Raw genomic sequence first — 22,961 nt, forward strand, 5'->3', positions numbered from 1 at the left:
CATCAATATTCCCACCTTCTATATCTCATGTGAACAGCAACCTTAATAGATTTCTCCTTGAACTGACAGCTCTCCAGCACCAGCAGCGAGATTGGAACAAAGACAACAACCATCTTAACACATTTCCTAGCTGGAAAGAGAAAGGATATTCCTTGGAGATCATAGAAATGGGTTAATGGTAGACTTGAATGACGTAAGGATTTCCGTGCCATAATTTCGGATTTATAAAATGTTTTTTGGAACTTGGGAGTTCCCAGGTCTGCTAAGCTGTAGAAGGGGACAGCATATATCGCTGGAGAAAATCGTAAGTGCACTTGTAATAGCAAAAAAGATACAGGAGTTCTTGTTATAAACAAATGGTACTGTAATTTTTCAATAGTTAAGAAAATAAATAGGTACACAACGTATGGTTTTATTCTGGTTCTGATTGTTAAACTCCTCTCAAAAGACCTAATGCACTTTCAATTTTCCTTGCACAATTAATGACTGAAGAAGAGCCAACAAAGTGCCCAGGTGACAAAGAGGGCTAATGGTATCTTGGGCTGCAATTAGAAGTGTAGCTAGCAGGTCAAGGGAGGTGATCCTTCCCATCCACTTAGCACTGGTGAGGCCACACCTGGAGTGCTGGGTCCAGTTCTGAGCTCCCCAGTACAGAAAAGATATGGAGCTACTGGAGAGGGTCTAGCAAAGGGCCACTAAGATGATGAAGGGACTGGAGCATCTCTCCTGTGAGGAGCGGGACGGTTCAGCCTGGAGAAGAGAGGGCTCAGCGGGGAGCTCATCAATGTGTATAAATACTGGAAAGGGCAGGTTAAGTACTGGTGGTGCATGGATGCTGTTGTGCTGCACACTGCCCAGTATCATCTCATTCTTTTTCACCTTTCCATTTGTGTTCACTGACTGCCTTATATTTTATACTGAAGCTGTTACATTTTGAGGGCAAGGAAATATTTTATTCTGTTTTGTTAGCACAATAAGTATGCAGTAACTGAAAAGAATATAAACAGGAGTAATATTTATTGTGGGATATATGAAATACTTTCATATGAGTCTAGTTTTAAATACTTACGCAGTAAGTTCTAAATGCTTATTACATTGATTTTAAAAGAATATATACACAAGTTATTTCTTAAATACCGAATTTTTATTTTTTAGGAGTAATTATTTATTTTATTTCTGTAGAAGTGACTTTACTGCCAGAGTGCCACCCTGTGCATAGGTCCAGGTCAACAAGAGCTTTTGCTGTCTCTTCATGTGGGACTCCCAGAAAAGGCGTGGAGTTTGGGTTTGGCTTATTGCAGGAAAGGGGATGACTTTTCGGAGGATTAAGAGCATACTCAGTAGGAAATTGGAATCATTACTCCCTCTGCTCCTGGTGTGAGGCATTTGGTTATTTTATTTATTATTTTTATTTATTTTTAATTAACAGTTGCCATGCTTTCTGAATGCAGATGTCTTGCATGTCGATTTGTAGCTATATCCACTGGCACACCAGTTATTTAGGCTGACCCAGATCATGTTAGTGTGAACAGGAATTAAGCATCTGTGTTTTGCCAGCACTGGTAAAAATCCTTGAGCAGTTTAAACAATACCAAATATAAGACCATAAAACAAGCTGTTTATATCAATGTATGCACAGAAATAGTATCCCTTGTCCTGATAAATTTCCCCCTGTTTCATTCATCAGCATCCCCTTTTTCCAGCATCTGGGGGTGCCACTTCTAGGTTGGTTTCTTTGGGCAGGTGAATGTTGCTTCCTGTGCAGGAGCAGATGCAGCAGACTTTTTATGCTTTGCAATATATAAATGTTCTGACACACAGATGTTCTGGTAGAAATTGGTTTTGAAACTGGCTTTGAACATAGAAGCCAATATATCCATGCTATTGGCTTTGTTCTTGGGTTCAGATGTTGGTGCCAGCCAGCCAAATTATTTCTATAACCTTATTACCCAACTGATAAAGTTCAAAGTCATTTCAGCCTTTCTTGGTGCAGCAGGTGACACTTCTGAGCTGATTATATGAACCTGGTCCTAGCTGGCAGGACAGTGATGCTGAGGAAGTGGCAGTCTTCTAATGGTAGCAAAGGACAATCTCAGAAGGAATTGAAACAATTATGTACCATAGTAGGTATGTAGTGAACCAGCTTGCAGATACATGATCAGTAGGAAGGTTAGTCTGTTATTACCTTGAAATGCAGACAAAATATGTGAATATCTGTAGTGAAGAAGAGGAGAGAGTCTGAAAGACGGAGGATGTGTTACAGTTGGTGGAACATGGCCTGGGGAGAAGGGACAGTCAAGTTGGGGCATAGCAGATAAGCTCAAGGAGAACCAAGTGGGTAGTGAGACCAAACAGAAAATTACTTTAACTATGTGTGGGCTGCTCTAATTAGCATACTTGAGCAGAGAGAGCCCCTTAATCACAAAGCCCCCTCCCAACAGAACATGGGTGATGACAAAAAAGAACACTACCTTTAAATGGAGTTGAGGCTCATAAGGACTAGTGAGGATGAAGTAGGACTAAATGTAATTGTAAACAATTGCTCAAGGTGTATAAAGGGGTTTACCATCTGTTAAGAGGGGTGCTAGCTTTGTGGATAACTGCCTAGCACCCATCTCTGCACAAACATGCAATAAATGATATCTCAGTTTTGTGTGTGAGATTGGCGCTTTCCACAGCAGGTGAAGAACTCCATTTGTGAGACAACAGGCGCACGCAAATCAGTGTGGTGGAATCTTGGTGGGTGTTTTGTTTGTTGTGAGTTTGTGTTTTGGGGGGGTGGTTTGTTTTTGGTTTTGGTTGTTGTTTTTTTTTAAGGGGTCCCTTGACTCTAGAAATTGGCAAAAGAAAACAATTCTATTCAGAGAAGTGATTAGGCAAGAAATCATTATGGAGAAGATCTAATGCTCATGCTTAATTTGGTTGTTTAAATATATTTTTACCACTTTCATTTTAGTGAGCTATTATTATTGAAGGGAGCTGGAATAGCACCATACTAAATCACCTCAGCTGGAAGCTTAAGTCACCCTTGCTGGTGCTGTGTGAGGATGAGCCTGATGAATATTTTCTTTAGTGGCAGAACTGGTTTAAGAGGTTTCTGCCACACCCTTTGTCACCTCCCTAATTACGCCAGTGCAAGTCTTTGATGGCTGCTCCATAAGCTTTTATTAGTGAAATGAACTGGGTTTCAAACAAATCTCCTCCTCCTCCTCCCTTTCTCTCCCTTTTTTTTTTTTTTTTTTTTTCTCCAAACCCAGGCAATTTCATCAATTCGGTTTACAGCACCTTTTTCTTCTCCATTGCGCACAAAATCAGTTCCATTAGCTCAACAGAGGAGGTAGCAAAATTAACATCCAAAAGGATTTCCACTGTGCAAAAAATGCCTATGATAGTGGAATTTTTCCTCCTTTCTACCATACCGGGTAGCTTATCTCAGCCTGGCGGGAAATCAAGGTGCTCAGGTTTGTTTAACAAAACTGTGTTGGCTAACTCTTGATTTGTATCCCCTTTTAACATACAACTGTTTTAATGGTATTGCTGTGTCTCAACCCCCTGACTAGGAGTTCTTAAAAAGTCTTTTCTAGCAGTTTTGCTACTGTTTCACACATTTTTAGCTATGAACCAGTTTTCCTCTCTGTTCAGTGCTTTACATTCTTTTTTCTGTCTGTATTGCAGGGAAGTGTGATGGTGTGCTAAAAGGCTGGTGAGCTACCTGCCTTATCAGCCACCTTTAAAGCTGGTCCCTCCCAGTGCACATCCTATAGAAAAAGCAAAATACCTTTTCTGAAATAATTTCATTCTGAGCAGATGCTTTAGCAGGTGTAGATAAGCTCTGTAATATAACAGCTTTTTCTGATTTCTTTCATTCTGTACGGTAGATGACCTTTTGCTGGCAAATGCATGGCCCACTCAGTTGCTGTGCTGTATGTGAATTTCCTAATCAATTATTTCAATCGTAATATTGTGGGTTTGAACTCTGTGCAAGTTTCTGATCACTTTCATTGCTGCTGTGCTCTTCCTTGCAATAGGAAAAAATACTGAAGATTTACTTGTGATCTCTTCCATCACATGGATCTACCATCACCTGACACTTCCTTTTTATCTTAGAAGATAATAGACCAGTTATGAAGAAGGATGTGGAAACACAGTGGAAAATGTCAAAGGCTTACAAAAATAAGTGTAGAAATCATGCAATATTATTGACCTTCATCATCATCATATTCCAGTGAGTCATGTTGCGCTTGGAACGAATGAAAGATCCTTGCATAACTTTAATACATAGCTCGAGATTTACTTCATTTATGGGGGCATTTTGAGATTATGAGCAGATGTTAAGAGCTGACCTCTCTTCAGGGACAGTGACTCAAACCAGCAAAGGGATAAGCACATTTATTGTGTTGTGCTGCCCTGTTGGGTTTGCACATTATGACTCTGCCATCTGAATGGGTGTGTTGCAGGGACACTGGATGTGCAGAAGAAAACCCCTTCCCTGCCCTGAGAAGCTCGGTGGTGCCGAGTAGGGCTGGTGGTGTTGCAACAGGGTCAGGGGCTAAGGGGACCTGAGGGAGCAGTGCTTAACAAAACCTGTGGTAGGAAAGAGGGAGAGGAGCACCTGGTGGGAGAAAACAGACAACACAAAAGCGTTGACTGTTTAATTTGTGAAGGGGGAGGAATGAGCTTTAATGCTGTGGATGGTGGTCCCCATCCATAGGACCAGCCCATGAAAGCAATCGTGGACAGCTGGTGTCTTGGGGAGTGCGTACCAGAGGGGCAAGAGATAGAGCCAGTGCTGCAGCCTGCATACACACCTTCCAGGCTTGTCACCATAGCCTGGGAGAGGCTGTCTGGGGAACCTTTCCAAGGGCTGTGGCACTTCTGTTTGCCTATTGCTTGCCTCACCTGATATCAGATCAATTTACAACATGCAAACATCCAACCTTTGGGGCAGCCTCTGGAGACTTCCTTCCAGGCTGAGTTACCACAACACAATTGCAGCACCTCTGCACTCTGGCACTAAATGCTCAGTTCGACGTCCTGAAAGACCTGTAAGGTGGCCACAGTTTCTGACCAGAGAGAAAACCAGTTAATGAACAGGAAGGACTGAACTATGAAGAGAACTGCTTAGATTGGTTAAAGCAGCATCTGAAAAGGAGAAAACACCCAGTGCCAGCAAGTGCCAGGCTAACACAGGGTGGAAGAGCAATATGAAATGCTTGTATGCAGTGCTGGGTTTGACATAGGCTGTTATGAGCTGGACGTTGTTCTAAGGTACCTAGAGACTCTGGAAAACAGAGTGTGATGGTATATAAAAGTGGAGGGAGAAAATATCTTACCTGGAATACAATGACTAATTCTGTGTATTTCTCTACAAAGTGATCTGGCAGGAACAATTAGACACAGATAAGATAGAAGAGTGAATAACTAAAAGAAGAAATTACACAAGAGGGATACAAACCACTGAAAAGCATAGAAAGGTGATGATCAAGCTTTTTTAGAAAGGTATGAGAGCAAAAGACTAACTTGAAAGCAAATTGAAGAGTAAATGTTTTATTGAACGCATAATTGGCCTATATAACTCACAGCACTGAGATCAATGTAAAAAGATTTGAGCATTTAAAATGATTTTTAAAAATAAGCACTTTTGTAGACTACGATGACATTCGAAATTACATCAGAAGATAAAGACATTTTATGTATTTATGTAAGCGTCTAACAGTAGAAGTCCTCCAAGTCATAAGAGTGAATGACATTTAAAGAAAAAAGAAACCCTTATCTGAACAGAACTGAGACACAACTGTCTACATCTTGTGGGGTTTTGTTCTTTGTATGATCAATCAAATATGGTCTGTCTCAAAACACTGAGCTAGATGGAGCATTGATCTTACATAATTTGGTAAATCCTGATTACCTTGCACACATATTTTTTTTTTCCTGTGAGCTTTTTTTGAAGGAATGGTCCCTCCAAGGTATGAATAGACAATAGAAGGGATTATACATGAGTAATATTTTTTTTCTCTCTTGTGTTACTTCATCTCTGAGTTTGGGTGGATTATCTGAGGGTTTGGTTTTTCAAAGGTCAGTGCTTTTAAATGGGTGATTGTTGTCTGATATTTGCATTAGACATATGAAAATACGGCATTTGAGAAATCTTGTCTGTCTTCATAATCACTAAGAGAGTTATCAGATACGCTACATGGACAAGTTAATTCTAGTCACCCATAGCAATTCTCCTTGATAAAGAGATGTCTTCATAAGTAGCCCCCTTTTTGTGAGCATCCTTTTCTCATAACAAAAAGAATATCTTAGGATTGAAATTGTAACTTATGAACATGGCAGTTTCCACTGAAGAAGGCAAATCAACATACATTTTATTATCCATTATTTATGTAGAACTAGCGTGTGCTAGTCCCACACACAGAGGGATTATAGGAGGGAATTTCCCTGAAGAGGTTACAGCACAAAGAAGCTACAAACAGGTGCAAGCGCAGAGATGGGAGGCAATAGAGCACAAGTGTCTGAAAGCAGACATGGAGTATCTTCTACCTCAGATCTGTAATTTCCTGTCTCTTAATGTATGGCTGTTGGGGTGGGGTTTTTAATGACTTTTGTACAGTGATAACTAGGATTGTATGCATTGTTAGGAAAAGTCACATAAAAGCAATTTCATACTGAGGAAAAACACAAATCCTTTTCTTTCCCACTTGCCGTAGCCTCATAAATTGTGAGTGTTTTAGCTCAAGTTTCTCAATATAATGATTCCCAGGCAGCGACTGTATCCTGAGTAGCAAGCAAACGCTGATCACCCATCCATTGCTTTTGGAAGACATCATCCTCTTACTGCTGCTGGTTGAGTGGAATGTATATTCTAACCTCAGTCTGAAACTGCTCTTTAGGGTTATAATTCCTGTAATTGTTAGCAGTTGAGGAGCAGATACACAAATCCCCTCGGCTATACCTTAAAGGATGTGACAATCTCACCAGAATGGCAGAGCAGACCTTAGAAGGTAGCATCTGCTTCAGGCACCTCAACTAATTTGTGAAATGGGGAAAGAACTTTCCTGTAGTAAAGTCTTTCTCATTCTACACTTTACTTTGAGTCTGGGTGCATATTATGTAGCACCTGGAAGGATAATGTCTGTCCTTCAGAAGGAATTATGAGAGAAGTATTGGAGAGGTAACAGAACCCTTCCTTACCAAGAAATGAGATGATTGCTGTCTGGGTCAGCACAGAGACTGGAATTAAATCACCATCAACCTGCTCTGTGCGTGATGAACTGACAAATGTGTTGGAGGTTTAGGGGTTTTTTTGTATGCAAGATACAGATGTTTGGAATTCAAATTAATGAAAGCTTGGATTAATTGTACAGTGCAAACACATATTAATTTAGGAACCTGGAGCTTGCAAGGGACTTTCTATGTCTGCAAGCTCAATTTCTACTTGTAATGTGTAGCCTCATGATATTGCACCAAAAATAAAGTTACCAAGCTTCACTAGGCTCCATTTTAAACGTAACTGGGTTCTTTCCCCAGTACTAAAAGTGGATGGCTGCTCCAAAAATATTCTCTAAAGTTTAAAAACCTTTTTCTAATTTCTAGACTAAATTTATTCATGTTACATCAAAGCTATTTGTTTGTGTGGCGATATTATTCTTCATCTAAAGCATTTCTTTTCCCTTGATAGTACTTGTATGCTGATGTATTAACAGGGAGATGCTGTATCACTTTTCAGCCTCCATTGAGCAGTGCTGAGGAAGCCAACCACTTTTATCTTCCTCTCATAAAATAGTCTCTGTTCCCCTGATGGTTTCAGTAACGTTTCTCTGCTTTTCTTCTAGCATGAATTCATTTTTTAAGTGTAGATATACAGAATGAGGTAATTAGTCCAAATGAGGTCTGATCTGTGTCTTACTCAAGTAACACACCTCTAGTTCTGCTTTACTGAAGGCACCTTGATGTGATGGAACGACGCAATTGCCTTTTTTGTGTTTGTGTCACATGGGTCAGTTCTGGATGCCCTATGATCTTCTCCAAACACACATCTTTCTTCTCTTCCAAACTTTGAGTTGATTGTCACAAAGTGCTTTCAGAAAAACTAAGCAGCTGGGGCTGGTCATCATATGATGTGAGATAGGGAAAGATAACAGAGTAGGAGAAAATGGGTAGTTGTTGAAGCAGGAGAATATCACAAGGGTTGTTCCTTGAAGGCCTCTGTTGGAGCTTGTAGTGTTCAACATGTTCATAAATGACCTGGAAGAGGGAGGTAAAAAAGTTTAGCAAAGACACAAAATTATTTAAGGCAGTAAGGAGGATGCAAGAGCCACAGAGCAGCTGCACAATAAAATGGCATGTTGAAATGAGTGTGGATAAAATGTGAAGTCATGCTCACTGCAAAACCAGTCATAGTTTTACATATGAAGTGATGGGATCTGCATTGGTGGCTCTCTGGATACCTCTGAGGGGCAAGATTCTGGGGTTTTGATAGACAGGGCCAAGAAAGCGTCAGTTCAGTGGTAGTCAGAAATGCCAGTCAAATGTCCAGCTTTTTTAGGAATGAAGTAGGACACAAGGTGAGAAACCTCTGCAAGCTTCATAAATCTGATTCAGCTGTGTCTGCTGTGCAGTTATGATCGGTTATCTTAGAGCAGATAAAGCAAACAGAAGGTGAGCAAGAAAAAAAGCCATTAATTAATACCATTTTCTGGAGTTCAAAAGACTGAGCTTTGGTAAATTATTCATAGTGCCATTAAAATTCAAAAACAACTGAAGTTTCCTATTGGGTTAGCTAACATAGAGAAACTACACCTCGTGTTTCTTCTCTAAGACATTGTACGTTGTAATGGTAAGATGTTTTGCCTGCCTTTCATTGTCTGGAGGTGTCTCTATGCATCTTAAATAAAAGAAAAATTTCCTTTTCTTACTCTGCTGGAAAACTTAAGAGCAATGTTTTTACTGTTAAATTCATTATGGCAGAGGGGAGATCTCTGGTGTTCATATAAAACCTGCAGGGGCTGGTAGAGCAGGGGACCAGGCAGGGGGTTCCCAGGAGCCCTCAGGGTATGTCTGCCCAGCCCAGTGTTGCACCGGGCAAGCTGGGCAAGTGCAGAGTGAGCCCAGTGCAGAGACCAGAACCAGCATAACCCTGTATGCACTGGGCTCTGCCTGGGCTCCTCAAGATAGCTAGCTGCAGCAGCTCTGGAAAATGCCTTGTGCAGCACTAACGTAACCTGAATGAGCTGGCAGATTTGGGGCTGCAGAATTACTAGGGTCTGTCTGCACTTGCTTGGCTTGGTATCGCCTTAGATTGCCCGAACCAAATTTCAAGAGATTTCCTCTTCCTTGCAGCAGTGAAAACAAAATGCTCATTTTTTGGTTGGCAAACAGAAGAAAGCATTCCTGGTTTATGCTGGATTTACTGTTCTGTGCCTGTGATTTACGTTTGGAACCAGGCTGTCTGGCGGAGTGTGCTTTGGCAGCATAGCTGCTTGCGCTGGGTACCAGTGTAATTGCACACGTTTGTGGAATTTAGATTGCTGGCCGTGATCAGCCTTACACCAGCGGGTGCATTCCTGCACTCCGCGCTTATCGTTGTTGATAACTTCTAGCGTTATCTGCCTAGGCAAAAATCCAGCCACGGTGGTTAGATTCCAGGACTTTTGCTGTGAAATTGTTTGATCTGCTTTTAGATATCCTCTGATGGATTATCGTCTAAACAACTTGCGGAAGCATGGAAGTATATGGCATGGAATGCTGATGATAATTACAATACTTCTGTGTAATTAAAATGATTTTCACAGAAGGTCTTGGAGTGTGTTACAAGTAGATATAGGAGCATTTTTCTGTAGTGTGGATTATTGCACTTGACAAGGCAGGTAAAGGAAGTTACCTCACTTTTTAAATCTGAACAAATAATTCAGCAGGAAAACCCAGCATAAAACAGAGATCTCCTGGCATAGGTTTCCCACTCCTGACTAGGCATTACTTCCTTCTCCAAAAAAAGCATTTATACAGTTACATTCACAATTTTGAAATACAAAATATTTTTTCAGAATATTTACTTGCTTATTGCTAGTACTTAGGCTTTGTTTGCCTGCTTAAAACAGACCTTTCAACAGCATTTTTCAAGAATAGCAGAATTCAGAATTAGCAATAGCGAAGCATTTACTTTTTTTTTTTTCTTCATACAACATAGCCAATATCAAATTGGTACATGGGCTCTCAGCTTTAGCTCAACCTATGCCTCCTCTGCTTTATTCCAGGTTATGGACACACAGTGCCTTTATCTGATGGAGGAAAGGCCTTCTGCATCATCTACTCAGTCATCGGGATCCCATTTACACTGCTTTTCCTGACAGCAGTGGTACAGCGCATCATTGTATATGTCACCAGGCGGCCTGTGCTGTATTTCCACATTCGCTGGGGCTTCTCCAAGCAGGTTGTTGCAATCATCCATGCTATAGCCCTTGGGTTCATCACTGTCTCATGCTTCTTCTTAATCCCAGCAGCAATATTCTCTGTTTTGGAAGATGACTGGAATTTTTTGGAATCTTTTTACTTTTGTTTCATTTCGCTGAGCACCATTGGCCTCGGAGACTATGTGCCAGGAGAAGGCTACAATCAAAAATTCAGAGAGCTGTATAAAATTGGGATTACATGTAAGTTTCAAACTAACCAGCTAAATAAAAGACATTTTATAAAAAAAATAAGAAAAAAGAACCACAGCAAAAGAAAACCCAAAAAACCAGACTTTCCCTCTCCATTTTGTGGATGGTGATTGTTTTGGGAGGTGTTGGCTAGCAAACTGAGCATTGTAGGTAGCTGTACAAAGAGGAAACCTTTAAATAAAGTCAGTTTTCTCAGTTAAGAAAGAAAAACCTAAAACCAAAATTCCATTGTGCTAGTACATAGCTACTTACTCTTATTAATAGTAGAAAAAAATGCTCACATTACTGTTCTGGAAATGGTTATGAGCATCTTGGGCTAAGATTTCAGTGCATCAAAGAGCCAGGAGGATGGTTCTTGTAACCTAAGGTCACCTCATAAGGGGAGATGACTGGCGGGCAAAGGCGAATCAAGGAGCAATGGGAAACGAGACAGAACAGTGAAGTTTCTGACTTCACCGTTGTAACAGATGGGAGCTGAAGCTGGCAGTGGTACATACCGGCTGTCAAAGAGACAAGTAGACTGAGATGATAGCAAAGCAAGACCACGAATGTTTAAATTTAATTGTTTCATTATGTTTGACACAGAAGAGGCGATCAAACTTTGTGTTGGCATTCTGAATGAATGTATGCCGAGGGCAATATTCTCCAGTGACACTGTTTTGAAGCATCCTGGTTTCTGATAGGGCTTTAGTCTGCACAGTCCTAGGTCATCAGACACACCAGTTAAACGATCTAAATGGCCAAAACAAACCTTTCCTGTCAGGTCCATTTTTTTAGGCTGGTATGTGTTTATCTGTACTCCTGTGCATGATCCAGCAATCTTAATGTAGGCAAAGGGTCCACTAACTTGCTTTTGTGTTTCACCTGAAGAAAGACTGGGCCTTACATTTTCATTCCTTGAAGCAGGGCATGAACTAGCCAGCAGAACACTTAATTTTATTCTCCTGCCAGGCCTGTTGTCATTGCAGACTTTACCACTCTACCCGTCGTGTTTATTTTACCAGCAGTAGCTTTTAATTATTACTCTGCTGATCTGCAGAGTTGACTTGGGGATGCTAAATGGTGAAGTGAATGGAGAAAGTGATGCCTCGTAAAGGCCTTGTAAAAATTCTAGCTGTTCTGAAAACTCAAAATCAGAAGAAAACATTATGGCTCAGATTATCCTTTTTCAAACTTTAGAACACTTAGAAAGCTGCTGAAAATACTAAAAGGAAAAAGTAGCTTTTAGGCAAAGTTATGACTCTAGAATATTTAATTTCAGCAGTTTTTAAGGTCATAACTTTTAAAATATTCTTTTTATTCTTCATGTGAACAATTCAAGGAACCAAACAGGGTGTATAAAATGCTTTCTCTTGCTGAACCTAAATTTTCTTCAACAAAAGTTTTGGAGTTCTACATCAGAAAATACAGGAGTGCTACAGGCTTTTCAAGGATTTCTAGGAGAACACAAGTCCTTTTCTAAATCAAGCGCTGATCAGCTGACTGAGTTTGAGATAATTACAAAATTCGCACTGCAGATTTATAGATGTCTTTTAGTTGGCATAGCTTTGTCACTTCTTCCTTGTGTTAATGCATAGCTCCCATTTGATGTCATGAGGTGAAGCTTAAAAACAATTCATAAATTTTAGCTGTAGTGCTGTTTTAGATCAGTACATGATATTGCAAGATTGATTTAATGGTACTCCTGGAAGGAGGAGGAGTGTGTTATTGTCAGTGAATGATCTGTAACTACAGGTGAAATATTTATGCCTTTAGGTAACAGAACAGTGACCATATGTAGATTATAATAATTAATCTGTGCTGATCTTTCAGCACATTTAATGTTCAGCCTTTGGATAAGCATGTTGTACTAATAATTACATGCTTAGCTTGTGCTTGATTTACTCATTGAAATCATAAAACATTCAAGTAGTCATGCTCTTCATTAAATTGTAATGATCAGTAGAAGGGGTCTGATGAAACATTGTGATTAAGAAATGCTCACTTTTAACACCTTCCCTCAAATTCTAGATGCATATGTTTGGATAGGGGGAAGAAAAAAAAAAAAGCAGTAGGCTGTTAAACATGCAAAACTCCATTTCCAAAAGTCTCAGTCTATAAGAGCTGACTAATACCTTTAAAAAAGTCAGTATACCACCAAAGTCATCAGTAATATCATTTAAGTAATGTTTCCAGGTTTGGATAGTTTATGTATGTTAGTAAAGCATTGCAAATAATCTTCAGGGTGTCATCAGACAACTTTGTCAGGTTTTTAAAATACCAGCAGTAATTTTACAGTAATTTTTTATTTTTATTTTGTTGGGTTTGTACATATTTCTAGCTGCTTTGTTTTCCACTCATTGCAGGGTGTCAGATATCTTGTTATAACTTTAAAGGAAAATAATTCAAAAGTTTTCATGAAATCTTAAGTGGTGTCCTGCTAAACTGGCACAAACAACAAATAACCATAATTAGCAGCCATATTTTTACTTCTATTTGTAACATGTAGGAATATTAAGGGGGAAAAAAAAACCTTTTGAAGAGCACTTAATCAGGAAGGTTGTAAGTAAGTGGGGGAGCATGGATATAGTAAATTTTAGTAGTCCGTTTCATTAAGACCTTTACATATTTTTCTCTTATACATTTGTAACAATTAAAGCCCCTAGAGGGTCTTGTTGATTGTAGAACGTAAAAGGAAGAAAAGGACTGGACAGTCCGAAGTGGGTTACAGAGCTCTGAAACTGCGTCATAAAGAAAATTAACATACAGTTCAGAGGTGTTGGGTGGGAAAAGTTACAGAGTTAAAATTGTTCCAACTACACTTAATTTGCTAATAATTAAAATACTTTGGTTTTGGTGTTTTGTTTTGGTTTTTTTTTGCACCTAGGTTATCTGTTGCTGGGCCTTATCGCAATGTTGGTGGTTCTGGAGACTTTCTGTGAACTCCATGAGCTCAAAAAGTTTAGGAAGTTGTTTTATGTGAAGAAGGACAAGGAAGAGGACCAAGTGCATATTATGGAACATGACCAGCTCTCCTTCTCTTCCATCTCAGACCAAGCAGCTTCCATGAAGGACGATCAGAAGGCAAACGAACCTTTTGTGACTTCCCAGTCCCCAACTTCCAATGACAGCTCTCTAAACAATTAATACAGGCGTATCCATACCGTTGTTTTGGTGCATTTATGCTACTTACCATAAGAAGTAGAATGCCCCCCTCCCCCTTTTTTTTTTTTTTTTCCTAAAAATATAAAAGCTGGAAGACTGTGCTACTTTGACAAAGATTCATGGCTTCTGATATAGAAAAGACTTCTGGGGAAAAATGTGGGAGCCACCCTGGGATCAGGGAAAAAACAATGTAGGATGTGGCTGGGAACATGAAGCCCTTTTGCTCGAGGGATAAGGAGTTAGGTGTACCACTTTCAGAGGTGCCAGAGGGAAAGGCTTGCACAAGCAGCTTCATCCAACATGGTTAGGTAGGCCTTCGCTGACATCCAACTCGTTTAGTTGCACACCGAATCTTATGGCTGGGTGACACAGCAGATTGTGGGATGTGCACTTTTGATTGTCAGAAATGTAGTCACATATTTAATCCAAACACACCAAATATCTTAATCTGGAAAACATTTCCAGAGCAATATCTATAGGTATGCTGGAGGAGAGAGTATCTAAATCATCCCTAAATTACCCAGTAACTTGTAAGTGCAAATAATGATTCTAGGAATTAAAAAGCAAGGCTCCAGTCACTCCTTTGCCCATGCCATTTACATTTGTATTTCCTATTTCCTTAAAAGGTCCCCTAATAACAAGAAAAATGTTGTCCTGAAGAGAGTGTGCCTTGAGTCTTCCATGCTGTTTGTATGAAATACTTTTGTAACCTCGAGAGATAGCAAGACCAATTCAAAGTGCTGAGTGAGATGGGATTGTAGGCAAGGGAGACAGCTGCATTTCAGTCCTCTGCCCTCTGGAATGGGCAGCAGGGTTTTTTGGCTATGTGGAATGGAAGGAAAAAGAGTAAGCATACGGCACAATTGGCATAGTCATGTGCTTATGGCATTCTCCTAGTAGATGGCTGAAGTCTGTTCAGTAGAAGGACTCGATGCTGTTCCTTCCACAGTCCAACCCTGTGTATGCTCTCTGCTGAGCAGGTATGTGAGCGGAGGAATGGAAATAGTGTCACGTTTGACCATAGCCCCTTTTTTTTTTGCTTTTCTAACTAGTACTCAGAGCACTTTGGAGGAGAAGGGAATGTTTCAGGGCAAAACAATTTTTCAGTTTTTCATACGGCAGGAAAAAAGGAAAAATGTCACATTTGGTTCAGATGGAACCGAAATTTTTTCCCCTTGGGAAAAGTCACTACAAAGTCAAGATCTTGCTCAACTTCTGAAGCTGGAACCTCTTTGGCTCTAACAGGAGAGGTGTTTTAGTCCAGCTACCAGTCACTGTGCTGAATGCAGGGACCTTAGAGTGAATTTCAGTGAGCAGGAGATGAGACTTAAGTGGTTGTAGTACTCTCTCTTCTGGCCTTAAGAATCTACGATATGGGAATCATGATAATGCTTTGCAATGAATAAAAGATCTGGAGCACAAATAGCCATATTAGGACAGCCTCCCACATAGGACTAGTGTAGAGGAGAGCCTTTTCCCTGCAGTGCAAGCATGCCAGATTGCCTGTAATTTGGCTTTTAGTGTATAGAGCTGAATAATATTTTACTGTAAAAGAAAAAAGATGCAGTGTGTCTAGATTTAGCGCACATGGGAAAAATACTTGAAAGTAAATAACCCAAAATATACTGTGTTTGAGCTTAATTATAGCTAGCTTCAAACAGGTTTTATATCTTTACTGGAAAAACTTACTTTAGGGTTAAATCAGCTGAAAATCTTCAATTAAAATTTATATTTATAGAAAACCAGAGCTAAAGGTTTTGGTTCTTTTGGGTTTTATAGATCAGGTGAGAGCATACTGCGTTTGCATGTTCCCAGGAAAGTGGCTATTTTTATACTGCTTAAGTTAACACAGTTCTATTTATAATTAATGTTAACCAATATATATGTACATATATACATAAATATATTTATATACTGTACATATACCATAAATCACCAGAGTTTAACAGATTTAAGAATGGCATTTTAGATAATTTTTTCCCTATGCTTCTCTTTATACACTCAGTTATCGAAAACTATCGCATTAAAATGACGCTGACATAAAACAATGAGTACTGTACTACAAGAAACATTTATACTGTTTTTTTGAGTGGAATTTTATTGATTGTTTTCAGTACCTTAAAATTCAAGATTTCTTTTAATTTCAGTGTAACATTAAGCTCTAAAGGACATGCACAGATGCTAAATGATTTACAAAGTTAACTTTGCAGCGTGTACACAATTGCAAAATGTAGACACGTGAAATGAAAGCACAGAATTCAAAGCAGAAGCGATAAACTAAGCAGTATGCTGTGATGTGGGTGAGTATTTGTTATTTTAAACTTAAATAAAAAGTCTGGCTTTTGCCTGCCTGCACTACGAAGTGGGGAGTATTTTCTTTAGCAGTGTGTGTGCATGCCCATACTGTGTAAAACTCTTGTCTGCGCTTGTCAAGATCATACACCCTTTAATTAACCTTCCTCAACTCAAGAAGGGACCGTTAATGCCAGAGTATGTGAGTGTGGTACCTAACTTTGATATTAATTGTAGCTTAGTAATGTTTTGATTATTCCTATAGAAAAAAAAGCATTCCAAAATGTGTGTGTTCCAGGTGCTGACTGATTATGGCGAGTAACAAATAGTGGCAGAACATTTATCTTGTCTTGATAATCTAACTACAATATTTGAGGAAATCCAAAAAACTGTCATGGCAGATTATCCATACCACTGATGCAAATAATGGCTTTAATTTGCTACAGCTTTTACATCTTCATGTGAAGCCAATGCACAAGATAAGAGTAGTTAAAACTGGAATCCAAATTAGAAGGAGAAAGATTATTGTGCAAGAACGTTAGTATAAAGTGCCTATCTTTCCTAGAGGCAAACTGCGAAGTGGGTGCATGCAAACCCAGATGGAGAGCATGGGTCATAAAAAAATAGTGCTGAAACAAAAGTTACAAGAGGGAGTTAGAAATGTGAGCAAATTACTTGTACACAGAAGAGAATCGCTTGGGTCCTCTCCTCACTCTCTGTCTTCAATTGATCGAGGCATATATCCCATTATTAGCTTTATTCCCGTGCTACAGCTGACATTTGCCATCTTCTCTTTGTCTTTCAGTCATTAAATATAAATGTGGTTTACTATTATTTCAAAGGAAAGAATTGGTGGGCTATTCAGTTGTGTTGGGGGAAAGAAAATCGAAGAACCCACTTGAGTTTTGATCTTGGAGTTGAATGTCAGCCACATTTGTCCCTTTGAGAGCATCTCCTCTTCCCTAAGAGCTTGTTCCCAAGGTTCACCAATGGCACCTGGTATGGCTGAACATAAGAGTTGCTGAAGGTTGAAATGAGTAATTTTCAAAGTAGGCAACTTCAGAGACTTGAGTGGTTTGCAGCTTTAATGCCAGCACTACAAAAGCTGTTTAGGGTGTTTATCTCAGAGTAATTGCATAAGAGCAGCAGTTCTGGATTATATCAAGCGTGTCCAGTCCGGTATTTTATTTCTGGCGATGGCCAAGAGCAGACATGTGAGCTTATGTAAGGAGAGGGCTAGCATGTAGCAACAGTTCTGCAGAATATTCTTCCAGCTCCCAGCGATGTGCAGCTCTGTATCGATAATGTCTAGGAGGTATGGGAAGTCAGCGTAGGTGTGACACGTAGATGATGTGCTACTCTGATGCACCTGCTTTCTGTGTCGGTTGGTATGAGACTGTCCCTCACAGAATCAAATGAAGATTACCTGTTTCCCACAAAGCAGTTTCAAGTGCTTTGCAGTGACCAGGTGGGGTAGCACTAACACTGCATGAGATGATCTCTTGAAAAAGGGAAGAAAGGAAGGGGAAGGCTTTTTACGTGCCGTTACTTGGACATTGCTGTCTTCTTGGTAGGTAGAAATGTACACAGAACCTCTTTGCCAATGCTAGATCTTGCAGCTCCGCCTTACCATTTGCTTTCTAAATAGTAGTCAGAAATGTACAAGATGAGCCATGAGCTGCTGAAAACATCACTGCCCTAATGTTACTACATTATTACTCATTTTCTAGATTCTGCTTTCTACCAAAGCAAAATAAACTGGAAGCAGTGCTCTTCTACCTACGCACTGGTACAAAAGAATAGGGTTTCTCTTCTCTGCGCTGCTAATTGTCATTATTGTAGTGTGTATCAAGGCAGCCAAAACAAGTGTGTATCTTCATGTTGCTTGTTTCAAACAGAAATGGTAACTTTTGAAATCATGGTGACTAGCTCTGCAAATTCACATGCTCACTAATGCGTATTAGGCACTTGATGTGTGTCATTTTTAATGCCTACAGAGTTAGTCTCATCACTTCCTAAGTTACCATTCTACTTGCTTTTTATCATGGATTTCTCGTCCCAATTATCTTCGAAGATCATCATGTTGCCACTGATTATGAGTGCTGGGATGCAGTTATTTTGCTGGTGATGATGCACGTTTGTCAGAGCTGTTGCCTCAGCTGACAACAGGACTACCTCATGTGTGGCAGTTGAGGCCAAATGATAGATTTAGATAATGAGGAGGGACAGTGTGGCTGGGAGCAGGTGCACGGGCTGACAGCCAATGTCAGGACAAAATCATCCTGGCAGACTGCTAAGTGACCACATAGTTTTCACCAGGCTTCATTGCCTGTCGCTAGGAATAAGAGGAAAATGCTTCCAGAGGAAGGAAGGAGGAAAGGACATTGCCAAAAGTTATCTGAAACAAAGTTCAGCAGAATTAGCTTTTTCACCATTTGTCTATAGTCTGCAGCTCTCTGTTACTTCAGTTGCACTGTATGTGTTACAAATCAGGAAAACGGTTTGGCATTTTCCCAGTGTAGATGGTCCCTGTGCTCCCTGAATAACATAACAAGTCATGCTTGTTATCTTAACAAGTTTTCCTGTATGAAATTCACTGAGTGCTCAGACCCGTGAGCAGGAGTGTAAGTCAGTGTCACTGCTGAAACGTTCCAGGGGCAAATGTGGCTCAGGGTGCTGCCTGGCCGTGGGGCTGCCTCCCTTTTTAGAGTCCAGGCTGTCTGGAACGAGAAAAGTGAACCCTCTGCCTTCAAAAGTGAGAAACCCACCCTCCTGGGAGGCTCAAAGCTCCCCCAACCTGTTCTGTGCTGATCCCAGAGGTCTTGTAGTTTTGAGCATATAGTATATATGTGCAAGTACCTGGAGTAGCACATAGAATTGCGACTCGGTTTCTCTATGCCTAATTTTTTTGAGACTGTTCAACCCACTCAGCCTTCTGAATTTATCTTCCCCGTTTAAGAATGTGACTCACAATAGCTGCTGGCTGTCCCTCAGGGCTCACCAGTGCCTAACTGGGCCACTTCAGCAAGCAGTGAGGTGAGATTAGAGGCGAGACCAGAAGGGACTCGTATGTCATCTGTCCTAAGGAGTGGTGATGGGAAAAGGTGAGGGGTAGTCACTGGGAAAGCCCCATCCTTGCCCGTAAGTATGTGTTAACTTTAGCTGCAGCCACCAGTAAATGTACTAGTTTATTTCTAAAACTAGTTCCAATGTCTTGCATGTAAAGACTTTATGATTCACCCGGCTGCACTCTACATCAGCCAGAGTTCATGCTGCTAGTAACGTAGGGACTATAAAAACCAATAGCTCATCTAGAAGAATTAAATTATTTTTCTTTTGAAGTACATTGTTTCTGTCCTTCTGGGCATTATTTAGACTTTGATTTTATTCTGACCTGCAATTCCAAGTTATCCTACAACTGTAAAGCATCTGTCTCAGCTGTGCATGGGCAGAAATCAGCACGCTTGCATAAACAGAAGACAGCAAACTGTAGTATCAGTTTAAATAGGAATTAGTGGATTCTAATTCTGCATTCCGGGGCTGGTTTCCTGCATATGGACAAAGATCTGTTAAATTTGTTTAGCAATTGGCAGCTGTGATTTGATGCATGCTTTCTGAACAGAGATGCAAAAAGTATTGATGTCCAGTAATAAAGTACAATTACCACCTTTGGGATTAAGTCTCCCAAATGTTTAGTTGGCTGCTTTTGGAGATTAATCCTATTTGCAGGAGGTAATAAGGCCTTGTTTGAAATTTAGTATGCAAAAATTAAAATCCATAATCCATTTAACTCAAATTCCTTCTGCATGTTCAGAGAAAAGAAACAATCAATACAGAACAGATGACCTTATTTCATACTCTACCTCCCAGGGAGCATGACCTGGTACTGCTGACCCATGCTCAGAGAAAAAAGAACTGGCTTTCCAGGGTCGTACGGAACATGGAGGCAGGCAGTCTTTGCCCCAGGAAGGCTTGCAAGCAACATCCCCGGCCCCAAAAAGATGGGGCTTCCCGGGGGAGAGCAGCCTTCATGGGATACAAGAGGAGAGACCACAGCTGCTCTCAGGCCAAAGGTAAATAGCAAAGACTGCCAAGAAAGGAGGGGACACGGTGGGATTTGGAGGGAGCAAGGGCGTACAGCCTGCCCCAGCCCCTGGGGAAGGATCTGCACCTGCTGCAATGTGAAGAAAGGAAGGAAATAATTTGATATCAGGGTTATCAAATTGGGGCGTGGGAGTGTTGTTTTTTGAAGTTACTTTTAATCTTCCACGCTGAGTTGGGGGAGGGGGCTTTGAAGTTTACTGCAAAGAGAAGTAGGAACTAATGAATCTGTAAAAATTAGATGTTCAGAGAAAAGATGCATTTCTGTGTTTTTAAAGGCAGAAGCAACCCTTGTGATGCTCGTCCCTGACCTCTTGCAGGACCCAAGACTTCGGCAGTAGCTGTGTTAGAACAGATGGGATTTCCAAGTCTGACAGAGACCCTGCCTCAGCTCTCATCCCCTGTCCCAGATGCTAATTACCTTCTCTGTTAACAATTTCCTGTTTCCTTTGTCTGGCTGCACGATTTTTAATGAATTGTTTCAAAAGCAGCATTTCTATAGGGCTTTGTTATGTTTTTGTCTGCTAAGTGACAGACCACATTAGCTATCAGCTTGCTCTGAGAAGATGAGCATCCCTCAATGTCCTCTTTAATAGGTGAGGCGGGCTGAGCTCCTCTGGGCGCTGAACACAAGCGTCTTGTCAAAAGCTCAGCTTGTTCCTGGGTCAGTTTTTTAACATCCATTTTTCAGTGCAGTGCTGAAGCCAGGGTGCCACGCTCCCGCCAGCACCCAGGGTGGTACCTCTGCGGAGGGGCTGGCCTGTGGCCATGGAGCAGAAAGGGGAGATGGCGTTAGCCACCATGCCACTGCCACCGTGCTTTCCATCTCCCTGGGGACCCCCAGGCTTGCCTTCATCCCTCTCCTCGCGCAGCCCTGAGGGGCCTGCCTGGTGCCACACCTGGGCCTGAGGCACAGGAGGTACTCATCCCTACCCCAGCTAACCCTGGGGAGATGCCCCGTGCCAGGGGAAGAGGCTGTGGCAGCACCAAGTCCTCTCTGCCCCAGATGGACCAAAGTGTCTGAAACAGAGACCTTGATTTTAAACACAATCTGCTGTGCCCTATGAGAACCAGGAGCTCTGTAACCCCCTTCCAGCCCACCTGCCCAGCCTGCTGGCCAGGAGCTTTTTGCATCTTCTGTTGACCTTCAGGATGTGAGAGGTTGTCAGAGCTCAGAGAAACACAAGTTGACCTGCCAGAAGGAACAATTGCTCCTTTACTTCAGGCAGTCTCAGAGCACTGGTTTTAAGCTATAGGGATAACTCAGCAATCCTGCCCTCCTGGCTGCACCTCAGATATCAACAAGGTGCTGAGCACGCGTCTGAGAGCACAAATGTGCCCTTGGTTGGGAGTGAAGCACCTTGCAGGGAGGGCGTTGCGGGGAGGAGAGATGTATTTTTATTAATGTCAGAATACAGCTCAAAACAAGAAAAAAATCTCTTGCATTCACTGGAGCTGCTGTGGGGCTGTAACATGTCCCTGTGATGTGCACTGGGGACACTCATGCTGCGACCCCCTTAGTGAGGTCTGGCTTGTATTAAAATGCTCCTGAGGCTGGAATTTCCTTTTACAGATGAGGCAAGAGACCTAACTCCAGGATACCAGTGTGGGTGAGGCAATGTCCTGAGTCGAGCCAGGTACTGAGAACCTCCATATAAACAATCCAAAAACCTGTGAATATCTGCCAAGTTACTGATAATCTTGATGGTGCAGGTGTTGCTATCTCATCTTCTCACAAAGGAGACTAATAAGGTTCAAGGGTTTTTTTCTTCGCAAGTTACGCATTTGTGGTTGTGCATCTCGCCCCTTCCCTGGACCACTCAGTGATCTCAGGGATCCCCATTAGGCCGTGGCCTCTGTGTAACCAGTCGGGCAGTTAAGCGCCCCTTGACCGCACCAGCAGCTCTCGCCTGGCTGAGGTGGAGCACGGCACTGACTGTACCAGAAACATTCCTTATCAGAACCACACCACCACCTGGCAGCCTTGGAGCGCTCCTTATCTGGAACCATAACATCCCTTAACAAGCCTAGCAACACTATCTGAATGCAAGTGGTACGATACCACCATATTTTTAAAAAATTCCAGTAATGAGTGACTTAGGTTGTGGCCAGGATGGAAATTTACCACTGGCTAAACCAAATCATCTCCAACCCTACAACAGTGGTCCTAAGTGAGACCTTTGGAGCTCTCCGGGGCTGCAGCGGGTGTGACCTGCATCTGTCTCTGAGGGGGATGCTGCTCAGAGCTCGCCAACTCCCAGGTCAGTGAAATCAGTGGTACCACTGCCGAAAGCTGGTGGGCCTGGGCTGATACCGCTGCTCCTTGAGGCTCAACCCTTCCCCCGCTGAGAAATGCAAAGACATTTGAGGTGAGTATTTTGCTGAATTCAAGGGGAACTTTTAACAGGTATACTTTGGCACATTTATATCTATATCTGTATATACATCTCTTCCTTTTTGTCTGTGTGCATGTGTGTTTGAATTGATTTAGGTATCTCATAGTAAGTATAGTATAAGTATTACCATCTTGGATCTGTAATTAAGGTACTGTTGTGATTGTAGTAAATCCTATTTTATTCACTTTGTAGAAGTTAAATTAGTCAATGATTAAGTGCTGCTAAAATCCTGTGGTCAACCTTAAACTGTGAAGAAACCTTAATCATCCTTTAGACATAAACTGTTGTCCAAGTCTGAGACTAAGATTGACTCTAGCTGCAGCTGAGCTCTGTTAAGAGTTTAGACAGCAAGGGGGTCCACTCTGAA

At 41.2% G+C, this 22,961-nt stretch overlaps 1 protein-coding gene across 1 annotated transcript in view; it reads left to right on the forward strand.

The window, feature by feature from the left end:
* The window catches only part of KCNK1 (potassium two pore domain channel subfamily K member 1), a 35,316-nt gene extending 19,156 nt beyond the window's left edge, over positions 1 to 16,160 (forward strand). The window contains exons 2-3 of the mRNA XM_056344008.1: positions 10,257 to 10,652; positions 13,528 to 16,160. Coding sequence (XP_056199983.1) covers positions 10,257 to 10,652; positions 13,528 to 13,787 — 656 coding nt within the window. The 3' untranslated portion in view covers positions 13,788 to 16,160. The remainder of the gene's footprint in view (positions 1 to 10,256; positions 10,653 to 13,527) is intronic.
* The last annotated feature ends 6,801 nt before the right edge of the window (positions 16,161 to 22,961 follow it).

Source organism: Falco biarmicus, chromosome 6, assembly GCF_023638135.1.
Source record: "Falco biarmicus isolate bFalBia1 chromosome 6, bFalBia1.pri, whole genome shotgun sequence".
Taxonomy (NCBI): Eukaryota; Metazoa; Chordata; class Aves; order Falconiformes; family Falconidae; genus Falco; species Falco biarmicus.